Source organism: Girardinichthys multiradiatus, chromosome 1 (assembly GCF_021462225.1).
Source record: "Girardinichthys multiradiatus isolate DD_20200921_A chromosome 1, DD_fGirMul_XY1, whole genome shotgun sequence".
Classification (NCBI taxonomy): Eukaryota; Metazoa; Chordata; class Actinopteri; order Cyprinodontiformes; family Goodeidae; genus Girardinichthys; species Girardinichthys multiradiatus.
In genome coordinates this window covers 31,008,384-31,020,746 of record NC_061794.1, presented here as the reverse complement: position 1 = coordinate 31,020,746, position 12,363 = coordinate 31,008,384, and the positions used below count along the sequence as shown (strand labels likewise).

The window sequence follows — 12,363 nt, the reverse complement described above, 5'->3', positions numbered from 1 at the left end:
TTCAATAAATAAATAAAAGCAGGTAATTAGACACCGTTGAGCATTAGTCATCCAGAAGGTTGGTTTTATTCAGCAGATCATCATTTAAAACATTATTTTATTAAAATTATATTTTATCTAATCTTGCATTGTGAATGGTTGTCTAAACGTTTGCTGATTATTGCCCAAGTTGGTTCCAAAACTAACTTAACTTCATTTCCAGATTCTTCAAGATAATACTTGGTTCTCAAACATAAACATTGCATGCTAATGTTGCATCACTTTTTTGGTCATGATTTCCAATCATCTTTTTAATCAACTTGTTTATATTGTACATAGCCCATTAGTCTTCCTTATTCTTTAATTCTGCTTGGTAGTTTAGTTGGATTGTTTTAGCATAGTAAAGGGTTTGTTGATTGAAATATATTTGACTTTGAGTTGACTTATTTTTATTAATAAATTCTTGTATTTTAAGAAATTGTGTGAATTCATTCCATATATGTGCAGAGGTTATGCTGTTCAATAATGTCAGAGCTCGTCTCACACCTTTCTATTTTGTCCTAATACCATCGCCTTACTGGGCTGGTATTCACAGGACAACCCTTAACAGACTGAAATATTATTTGATAAAATATTAAAATATTGATATTAAATAATATATTCATAATAACAACATAGGTGCTGTTAATATTTACTATTTAGGATTGTAGTGTTATGAAATTACATCCAGACCAAACCCAGCTAAAGTTTGTAAAGGGTTGCAAGATCTTGAGCAAAGACTGATTAGAGGTCACAACAGTTAATAAAACAGAGACCACATGGCCCACTGATGAAGATAAAAGCATTTGGAGCAGAGCCCATCTGTACTAAGAAATGTGCTGTGGGCTTAAAACTGCCCCAGTGCCTGTGTGCTGGTGGTTGTGCAACAGTGGCTAAATTATTGAATACCTGCGGAATACCTCATCTGTCAGTCAGTCAGATGGTCGGACAGAGAGAGGAGGGGATGTTGGCATGATAAAAATGCTAGTGTTGTGTCAGTAGTTTCAGAGTGCTGCGCAGTGGGTTGGCCCACCTTCTGCTGTCGCTGGAATGGAAATGGACTTGAAAGAGTCCTCATCTCAGACAATAGATTTAAAGGAGAGCTGCATGTCTGTTCTGGTTGTTGATGTCCAGTGTGAGGCAGAGAAATGTCAGGCTCTGGGAGATTAAAGTGGGTCAGAAAAGCCAAGTATAAAAGCACCCATGGTCCCAAAAGTCTTTCATTATGTAAAGATATTTTAAAGGCCTGTATTTAAAATAATATTTCTTTTTCAAAGGTTTGCTTTTTTTATACATTAACATTACATGCATAATGGAGAATTTGCATTACCATTTTCTGTCTCACAGTATCTGAAAAGAAAACTTAAAACCTAAAAAAATAAAAACTTGGCATGTTGTTTTTGGGACAGTGATCCGTTAAGAGTTATGGAGGGTATTTGTATGTCACACTCAGAGCTTATAGAAGAAATCCTACCTAAATATTTTTGCTTCTTCCCAGCTTTAACTATAGATCATGCTGCAGTTCGCTTTGCTTTTTCTGGCAGGCTTGTCCAAAACCTTTTTTCTTTTTGCTTTCTTGTTTGTTGCTTTCCTTTTATTACAGGTGTTCAAGTGTAACTGTGTATGTACAAATGATTTATGATTTGATTTATTTGTGGGTGTGCTTTATGTATGGTGTACTTATGGTGTATTTACATGTATATATTATTTATTTTCTTTCTTTCTTGTTATTTTTCCTCGTGCCGTGTTTTAAAGGCTCCACCAAAGATACATATTTCATGATACAATGAAAGTAAATGAGGAATGGAGTTTAGATCAAAAAATTGCACATGTTGGAATGGCCCAGTCAAAGTCCAGGGCCTAAATCCAAAAACTCTGTGGCTAGACTTGAAAATCAATCTTCTTTCTTCATGCAATCTGACAGAGATTAATCTGTTTTCCGAAGAAGAATCTGCAGAAACTTCAGTCTCTAATGTTCAACGTTAGTACAAACACACCACAAAAGTTTTGTAGTTGCAACTACAGTGAAAAATGTTTCAGCAAATTATTGAAATAGTGGGACTGAATACAAATGCATGCTCCAATTTTCAGGAGTTTTTTTTTAAAACAAAAAGAAAATCATGTATCCTTTTAGTTCCACTTTGCAATTATGCACTACTGTGTGTGTCTATCACCTAGAATCCTAATAACGTGCATTAATGTTTATAGATGCAATGTGACAACATGCTAAAAGGTTCAAAAGCCATGATAAAATTCTTTTGCAAAACACTGTTTGCCCTTAAATGGAAGCTGAAAAGTTAGAATTTGAGTTTGAGTCAATTTTTCTGTTTGCTGAATGTTGTTTTTTTTTTCATAACCCAGGCCATATTTTCCTTTGTGCCAATCTGAGCTTGTGTGCAAAATAAAGGTTCTGAAGTATAAAACATGTATTTTGCAACCTAATTACAAAAAGAAAGGACTAAACAAAAAAAAAAAACATTTATTCGTATCATTAATGGCATTTTATTGTGAAAATTCATTTCAAATATAACATGGAAAATAGAAAGAGATATGCCACAATTGATCTTTTTTATTAACTTTGTATTTAAAAACGCTCCTCAGTTCTTTATCACGGTTGTGAGGGCATGTCATGGAAGCTGAAGCTTGGAGACCCCAGACTGGACTCAACAATTTAAAATGCAACACATGGGCATTGCGATAGATAAAACTGCCATCAAGGGAAACAAAATCAATGTGTAAATATGTTTTTGTTTTACTTTATTCAACAGCAGACAAAGACTGTTAATATTTTCAGGTTGACATAGTCAAGTAAAGCATCAAGCAATAAAATAATTAAATACTGCTGCTGAAAAATGGTGACATAAAGCTTTGGATGGTCCATCTCTCCTCCTTCTTCAATGTAGGAGACTAGTAATAGCTGGGAGTCCATATACTCTGTTTAGTTTTGGTGGCACTTTTTTCACTTGCGTGGCATAAGGTATAATTCTGCACTCTGGTTCCACAAATTAATGTTGTGCATGTGCTTTAATAACGCTGTATTTGTTCAGTACAAGTGCATGCCAAACTAAAAGGGGTGTACACAATATGTTAAGTGGGAAAGCAAGTAGCAATTGTAACACAGAAATGCCTTACCTGCGTTATGCTTAGCTGTGTGTACATTGTGTAATAGTGTGTTTATGTTGTGACTGTATATTTCTGTAGGAATATTTCCACACAAAGGGCTTCAGAAGTTTTCTAAAGTTCAAATATGGAGGTGGTTACAAGGGAGAGAGTTATGCTCACCAAGCATGAAAACAGCCCCCCTGAGTCCAGTGATGTGAAGAGAAATCACAGAGCATTCATGGGCCCAGGGTACAGTATGAAATGTGGGTGGATAGGGACCAAGACCCAGTAAGCGGCATGGGCCAGCCCACTAGCTCCCTATTATAGTCTGCTGAAGCTTCACTGGTGCTTGTGAAGTCCAATAACCCCAAGGTGGTTCTGAGGACTGAAAAAAACTCCTTTCCCAAATGTCCACTGAGAGCCAAATAAACTGCTGAGAATATATTTTCCAGATAGTGGTATTTCTCCCTTTAACTATGAATGTAGATTATCAATTAGTGTTAGTGCTATTGTTTAATTTTAATATAATTTCCAGGTATAGTCACTCTGAGCATAGATTTTTTTTCCCTGCACCAGGTTGGCTTGTGACTGTAAAATGGTCCTACAACGGACTAACAAAAAAACACAGTATGATCCTGTGACCTTTGCTCGATATTGGATTAATGTGTCAAAGAGAGTTTCAATGATCATCATTGCTAATTTTATTGGGCTCCTGGAAGTTCTCGGCTTATCTGATTGCCACAGGTCACGCACCGCATTAACTTCTTCAATTATTTATCCTCAGTGCCCTCGGATCTAAAAATGCACTGCAGGATGAGAGACCCTGCACTGCCATTTCGCTTGGCAATATACAAATTCCTTTAAAGTAGAACCATTTGAATGTTTCAGCCATCTAGCTTGCCCGCCTACTCACCAGTACCCTCCAAACCAGAACCTCCAGGGTGTCCATAATGCTGCAATTATATTTATCACCTCGACAGTCAAACAGCAGACTTAATCCCTCTGGTCTGCCTGCCTGAACACTTGGGAGCACATTAAATTGGGCTGACATGCAGCCTATTTTCATGTTCTACATCTCGGTGCTTTTCATATTCTGCTTGCCTTTTCCACTGATGGCCTGGGACGTGTCAATGTCAGAAGGGCCTTGGAGAAGGATCACAGTCTATTTTCCAGATACGTCACACCTCTCTCCTCCTCCCCTTTCAGCTGCTGTGTATGAGCCTAATATGTTTACAGGCAGATCCCAGCCTCGCATCACTGCAAAGGCGAGATCTGAAAAAGCTTTGTGTTGGCAGGGTTCTGCAATCAATTCTACAGTAATACTTTGTGGGAGGTTTTCCTCAAATGCAGGCAATTTTTTTTACCTGGTGGGAAAAACTGAACTCTATTGCTCTGGCCCGAATCCAGACAGACACAGAAAAGTACAAAGATTTATCTCTGCCAGATTCACCTGGAGCTAGATGGAAGGTGCACAACACGAGGAGAGACAGTAGAGCAAAAATAAAATAAAAAAGGAGAAAAAAAAATGGAAAAGATCAATACAGACTGACCATCACTCTAGTCTCAGCTTGGGGTAATGGGAACCCATATTGCATTAGTACGCGAGATGGTTCTCCTTGAAGTGGTGAAACGAGAATCCTACTAATGCATCTGACATTTGGACGCAAGTGAACGGGGCAGCCGCACAGAAATGTTTCAAGGCCTTATGGATCAGCTTGAAGGGATGCTGCAATGTCGAGCAAACAAAGCAGCTCTTCTTTTTGCATTTGTTTACAACAGAATTTTCATAACTGCACTGTCTTTCCATATAAACTAAGATATTTTTTCTTATTCACTTCAGTCCATTTCAGTTACTTGTAATGCACATCCCCACCCACTGAATGAATCCTATGTCTGTCTATGCAATTATATAATTAATGTGTTTATTAAAGATAAATCCTTGGGTACAGGAAATGTTCCTTTAGAGGATATAATTCTCATTTGTGTATGAATACAAAATAATGTGGCGACTAGAGCTCGGCGGGAGCAGAATGAGTACGAAACAACAATAGCTATAATTCCATACCTCTTGTGTTGCTGTTTGGGACTCATAATTATATCACTCTGTTTATGGCTCTTTGCATAAGAAAGAATGAAACATTAGCAGCAATGTGTCTGAGAAGCCCAGTGGTGGAAGCTGTGTTTATTTCAAAACTGAGACTTCCAAAACCAGCCTTCAATTAGGACTTTTCCTAATTCTCTGCTACACAGGCTACTTCATCTCTTTCTTTCTCATCCGTGCTCTCTTTCTCCCTCAGTTGATGCAAATTACACAGCCGCAAACAACATCTTAAAGTTTTAGTGAGTGTACACACTGGACATGAATGCACACAGTAATAATATTACTGCGGGCTGAACTTCTGATCAGTGCCTGCCGGGTATCATTAGCTTTCCATGTTTTTGAGGGTTGTGCACATTAGTCTATTAAAAGAAGAGACAGAGCTCACTCCTAACAAATGTGCAGGAATTAGACTAGGTTCCTCAGAGGTGCAGGTGAAAGAAAGCATCACCAGACATGTTTGGTTAATCACCCAATGCTTTTTAATGAGGCACCTTTGGCCTCATGTTGCACACAAACTGCATCAGCCAGCGTGGAGAGTCTCTGCAGACTGCATTCTGAAGCACTATGAACCACATGATTTGATAAAGCTAGCTGATCCACCGAACTGTACATAAACAGAGTTTATTCTGCCGATAGCAGTAGTCACTGACTGACACAGCTACATGCCGTCGGCAGCGCTGGCCTGGAAAGTACAGGTGAGGTTAGCAGGTTCACAGTTGTCAGATCGCTTTCTGGCAAAAAACACATCTGAATGTTTGAATACAAATCACTTATCATCTTTAAAACCTCTTCAAACATAACAATGTGTTTCTTCAGCCTCAAATAGGATCATTTCCACTTAGGAAATCCATATAATTGTTCTACAGCAGATTCAGACAAGTAAAACAAATTTTAAAAGGTTTCTCCACTAAATACGTGGTTTGTTTAACGCTTCCTTCTAAGAAAGAGTTGTTTTCTTTTGTTTTTTGTTGAACCAGATAAGAGTTAGCTTAAGCTGACTGGCCACCAGCATTATTCTCTTGTCATGTACATGTAATCAGCAAGTGACAATGTAAAGCACCTTTCACACTTATTGGCCCTTCTGGTAAAAATATGTAAAGAGGCTAAATACATTTTTTGCACAGGCAAATTCTTACATTGAAAATGTAGTAGCATAATTCAAAATATTGTTTTAGAATCAAACATCACCAAAGCAACAACTAGCACCACTTAACAGTAGATTCAACATCCGAGCCATCAGAAAATTTCTCAATTCCTAATCAGAAATGCTGTGATTTTCTCCTGAACTGCATATCTATGTGCATAACAACTTGTCAATATTGCAGTGTGGTTCCTTCGTGAACCAGATGGAGACAGATAGTGAAGATGGCACTTGTGACATAACACAGCGGAAAACAGTTGAAGTCAAAAGCATTTTTCCAATACAGCAGCATTTACACATCTTTCTAACATTCACAATGTTTGCACATACAGAGAGAGGGATGTTCCAAAACTTCCTTTTGTATAATCTGCCTCTGTGATCCAGAGTCGTGGGTCCTCACCCCACAGGTTTTCTCTACAGTTAAAGTTCAGGACTGAGATGGCCATGAAAGACAACTGATTTTGTGTCTGGTGATCTATTTCTGGATTGATGAGGCCATTTGTTTGGGGTCAATGTTCTGCCGAAACCCAATTTTCAGTTTTCTGGTATTATCCACCAGATCTTTTCTTTAAAACTCCTCGAATCAGGCCCACAGTGTTAAAGATCCTCCACTATGCTTAACAGCTGCATGAGGTGCTTTATACACATAGTCCTCTCTTCTATCACAACACACACGTCTTAAGTGTTTTGTTAAAGAAAAGCTAAATTTACATCTTATCTGATCAAAGGACACAATTTCAGTTAGAGTCCAGTAGAGTTTAGAAAACTCCAAATATTATATTTTTTTTGGACATAAAAGGTGTCTTTCTAAAAAAATACCTGAGTTACATTTATTTTAAAGGGGTTGTTAGGGCTCTTATCACTTTCCCCGACTAACTAAAAGTTGGATTTTTTTTATGCTTCAGAATGAGATGATGTTACTGCATTGAAAGATGAATATATTTGAAGGGTTTCTAGACATTCTTACCAGTGGCACCAATAAATGTGGCAGTATACATTGTCAATTGAAGCATGAAGGAAGAATTTAAAGCAAAACACTCCCCAATCAGCCAACATAAACTTTTCTGCCTTCTCTCTTGCCTTTCTAATCCACTCATCATTTTTCTCATCATTTTGGGAAACAAATGCTAAAAAAAAAAATGTAAAATGAGTACAGGCACTTCTCATTACAGAGATTTTCTGTGCCAGCTGTTTCTCCATCTACATTTCCAGGAAAACTCCACAACTCACTCATGAGCTAAACAGTTCAATAATTCATGGACCCAAAAACAGATTTTTTGACAAACACGAACCTCAGACTGAGTTAGTAAAGTGTAATTTCATTTCTTAATTAAAAAAATATATTTCGGAATAAGAATTTCATTTACTGCAGTGTCTATTGCAAGTCTCCATGACTTACCTGCTTCCTTGGAGAGTTGGGTGAAAGCTTCCACTCCCTTCTCCCCATAGCTGCCTTCTGAGGCGACAGTAGAGACATAGGTCCAGTTTAAGGCTTGGATGATGTCAACCATGGCCTGGGCCTGGAACGAGTCTGGAGGAACCACCCGCGAAAAGAAGTCATAGCGCCTGTCATCGCTCAGCTCCGGGGCTGTTGACGCATAGCTGATCTGAGGGATCTTGAGGGGAAGATAAGCAGGTAGAGAAGGGGAGCAGGTGGAGAAGGGAAGATAAAGTTTATAGATGTATTTTGTTGCTCTGATGCAGCATCGCAGCAGTTGCTATGGTGCCTGCTCTGACAAATCGCATTCTTTGAAGGTTGTGTTTAAAATTGCATCCTGTTTGTTGTGCAGTGTACTGCACTCTCACTATTTCCCATTTTATTAAAGTGTTCTCAGATTAGTATTTTTAGTGTGATATTTATACACTGAATAACCTCAGCTTAGCCCACAGAGAAATCCCCACAGTGGAACGAAAACGTATTTTCTATTTCCAGTCCCACAATGCACACTGCCTCATTTTACAGACATAGCCGGGGTCAGCTATATACTTAAAGGCTAAAGGATAAGAACGATAAGAATAAGATAAGGATAAGAACGCTGATTCACTTTGAATGCCAAATACAAAGCTGCTTTTAGGGACATAAACTGGAAAAATTAGTAACAAACTCTTGCTTGTTTGTATGCAAAGGTAAGAAAATTTTTAAGATGTATATTCACTAAACTAGACTATTATTGAAAAGTTTTTTTTTTTTCTGTAACTTAATTCACTAAGTGAATCACATAATATAGATCAATTACACACAGGCCAATGTTTTCAAGCCTTTATTTCTGTTAATTATGTTGATTTTATGTTTGGAGCTAATGATATGACAACATGACATTTAAGGTTAGAATATTACATCAGACAAATAAAAGACCAGAAGGTAAAAGGTAAAGATATTACAAGATTTTATCCAAATTCTAAATGAAAACTTAAAGACTAAGGTAGCTCAGGTGGTTTGCCGGTATAAACCCCCACTCTGTCCGTCTCAGTCATTGTGTCCTTGGGCAAGACACTTAACCTGCCTTGCTTGATGATGGGGATCAGAGGGCTCGGTGGCTCCGATTGTATGGCAACCTCACTTCTGTCAGTCTTCCCTGGGGCAGCTGTGTCTACAATGTAGCTTACCACTGTCTATGTGTGAATGTGAGTATGAATGGGTGGATGACGGATTGTAGTGTAAAGTGCTTTGGAGTCCTTGGACTTGATAAAGTGCTATACAAGTGCGGGCCATGTACCATTTTACTACAGTCTGCACATTTTTAAACCTGTGCATCACTACTGATCTAAATGAACATGAAAGGTCAGCTCCAAGTTGCTCACACCTATAGAAATTATCTAAAGAGATTTGGGATTTCTGTATTATGGAGAGATTAAGCCAAACTGGAGCGTTTCAGGCATTTAAAGGACGAGTGAAGTATATGCTGAAAAGGACATCTGTGCCAACAGTAAAGCATGGCTCAGTGTTGCTCTACAGCTGCTTTGCTTTATCTGGCACTGAAAACCTGCAGCATGTGGACGGCATAATGGATTCAGTCAACTATCAGAAAATGCTGGGAAAGATGTTATGCAACCTGTGAGGACGCTGAAACTTGGAGATCAGAGAATCTTCGAACAGGACAATGATCTCCATCATATCTAAAAGTTCCCCAGAACCGGGCTTCAGAAAAAGTCCTGGAAGATACTGGCATGGCCATCATAGTTGCCTGGCTTGAACTGAATTGAAAATCTCTGGTGGGATTTAAAAATGCCAGTTATAGTAAGTACACCCAATACTATTCATGAACTGGAACCCTTTGCCCATGAGAAGTGGGTTAGGATTTATCAGAAACACTGCCAGAGGCTGGTGCCTGGGTATGAATCCCATTTGTAGTAGGCCATGAAAGCAAAATGGTGCTTTACTAAGTACTAAAGATGTTTGTTCTGAATCTGTTGACTGCAGTAGTCACTGAAATGGGCTTTTTGTGTTGAACATGGAAAAATCACTTGTAATATTAGTTGTGTTGCTCTACTTAAATAGGTCTTCTATAATTTCTTTATTGCAAACAGCAGCCAGTCTTTAAATCTCACTAATAAACCCAATTTGCAGTGGGGGTTGAATAATTTCACTGCACATCACTTTTTATAAACTAGCAGCACAAAACAACTAAGTTCTCCATCATAGTTACTACCTGATGAGACCTTAATCGGCCTTAAGAGTGGAAAATTCAGTTTTACACCTCTGCTACTTACCTCACTAATAGACATTTGGAGGCACATAAAATATTAAGTAATACGTTTATACTAAAACAAATAACATAAAATATATTCCCAATTGTTTGTCTAAGAATTTTTTTTTATTAAGAATTCATATGTGTCGAAGAAGAATAAAACGGGTCATTTTTCCTGCTGTACAGCTTCAAATATCATTTGCATTATATTTGTACTGCACAGATATTTTCATGTGTTACAGAGTACATGTGAACTATTTGTTCCTCAAATTGAGCAGGATAATCAGATTACTTTTGCCAACCAAACTTTTACAGTTTAGTTTAGTGGGCATCCACATTAACAAGTTAGTCTCAAATGGATCTCTTCTTTTAGTAAAGCTGTGAAAAAATAGTGCATGGTCGTCAATTTTCCTAATGTCCTGTCCTCTTAATAGTCTGCAGGTGCTCTTCCAAGACCTCAGCCCCTTATTGGATTGACAGCCGTAAAATTTGGTGCTATTATGGAGAGCATGACTTGCCTCCGCCTTTAGCTGGTCACACCATCAATTGTAAAATTGTAACTGCTCAGCTTCATTAATCAAAAACTTTCACACTGATGATTAAAACTCCTAAAAGTAGCATGGCTGTGAATGACTGCTGAAATGACCAACTTGCACATTTCCTGTAGAGACAAACATCCACCTGGGGAAGTATTTACAGAGGAAAAAACATGTCAAGGGCCATTAAAGTTCACGCATATCCCTACGTTATTAAATGATGAAGGACAACAGAAAACAAAATGTCATGCTGACACAAAAGAGGAAGATCACAATCACAACAATTAACGGCTCATCCATCAAAACAACTAGAGATGAAAGTGTGCCTCACCTGCAGTTACAAAAAATGCATTTATTCTTGTCAGTTTGGGGCGCCTGACCAAAGGTCAGTTTGTGACAAGATGGTAGTGAGAATCTAGATTTAGCTTTTATTCTACCTGATCCAAACCTGTTTTTAATCACCACTGCAATAACATTTCGGGCTTCAGGTAATGTCTTGATATCAGTGGAGACAGAGGTTAATCTACTGTACGGTGAGCCCAAAGGACCATATTTACTAGCACTTTGTAACGCTTGATAGAATTTTATTAGCAGAGCTAAACATGCTACCAGGGATTTAATAATCTCATGAGACACTAAATAAATGTCACCACCAGGTGGTGGCCATCCAGAAGAGGTAAACATTTTGTTTATCTGAGGGGATGTAATGTCATTCAGTTTTTCATTATATTTTGGATGAAATAAAACTAAATGTCATTTTTCATTATGCAATATTTTCATTATAAGGCAGATAATTTTTTAGTTAATCAAACTCATTGTTTTAATCAAGGAGCATGTGGATGTTAACAAAAATACTGTGCTGTAAGTGTCTATCAGACCATTCCCTAATCTAACAAACAATTATTGCTAAGACTGTTTCTTAACCAAATACTAAAAATAGTGTCTTCACTTACCCAAAAACAACACAAATGGACTATACTGTTGAAACTATAGCTCCCACATTTCACAGATCTGTCAACACTGTTGCCCGACTAAAATAAAAGTATACAATGAAAAAAAAAAAACAGGTTCCTTAGTATAACCATCAGTTATGTGGCCTCAAACAACAGCTTAGAAAAGGAGAAAGAAGATGGCTTATCCCCAAATTTAGAAGGCTGTTACCATGCTTGGAAAGATTGCTATATTACTTTGAAAATGCTCTGCATCAGACAAGATCCACTTGCTTTTCTCCTCTAATAGATAAAAATATTAACGGCCCCTGGCTTCCATTTAGAGTTGTAGCTAGATTGAGCATCATATTCCTTCTGTGTTTGGTTGGGATGTTTTAAAATTTGATCAGTTTGAGATGTTTTTCCTTCCTTCCCCATAGCTACTACAAATCATATGAAGATAACTTGAGAATAGAAGGGCACATTAGAAAAGAAACAATGTTCTAACTTCAGTCCCATCAAATTGTTTTCCATCTACTGACAAGGCTGAGTAAAAAATAAGTTGGTTGGTATGATACTACCTCAACTTTTGATCACATATTTAGAAACATTTGTTCTGGATTATATAAACTTCCCATTGTACCTATTATTTAGTCTAGTTACAGGTTAAATCTCCAAACTTCTCTTCATGTCCAAAATCCCTAAAAAGGGGGTTCTAAAACATCTATTAACTCACTTGCAGAACGATGATTTATTTGAAGAATTTCAGTCAAGCCTCAGAACACCACAGTACTGAAACTGATTTGATTAATGACATTGTAAATCCTTCCCAAAAAGGCCTCGTTCG

The 12,363-nt window shown here is 37.7% G+C and overlaps 1 protein-coding gene across 3 annotated transcripts in view; it reads right to left on the bottom strand.

Annotated features, from left to right (window-relative positions):
- Positions 1-12,363, bottom strand: part of LOC124872272 (metabotropic glutamate receptor 7-like) — a 143,719-nt gene that overhangs the window by 63,788 nt on the left and 67,568 nt on the right. For all 3 annotated transcript variants that reach the window (XM_047372058.1, XM_047372077.1, XM_047372067.1), the window contains exon 2: positions 7,762-7,978. In XM_047372058.1, the coding sequence (XP_047228014.1) occupies positions 7,762-7,978 (217 nt within the window). The remainder of the gene's footprint in view (positions 1-7,761; positions 7,979-12,363) is intronic.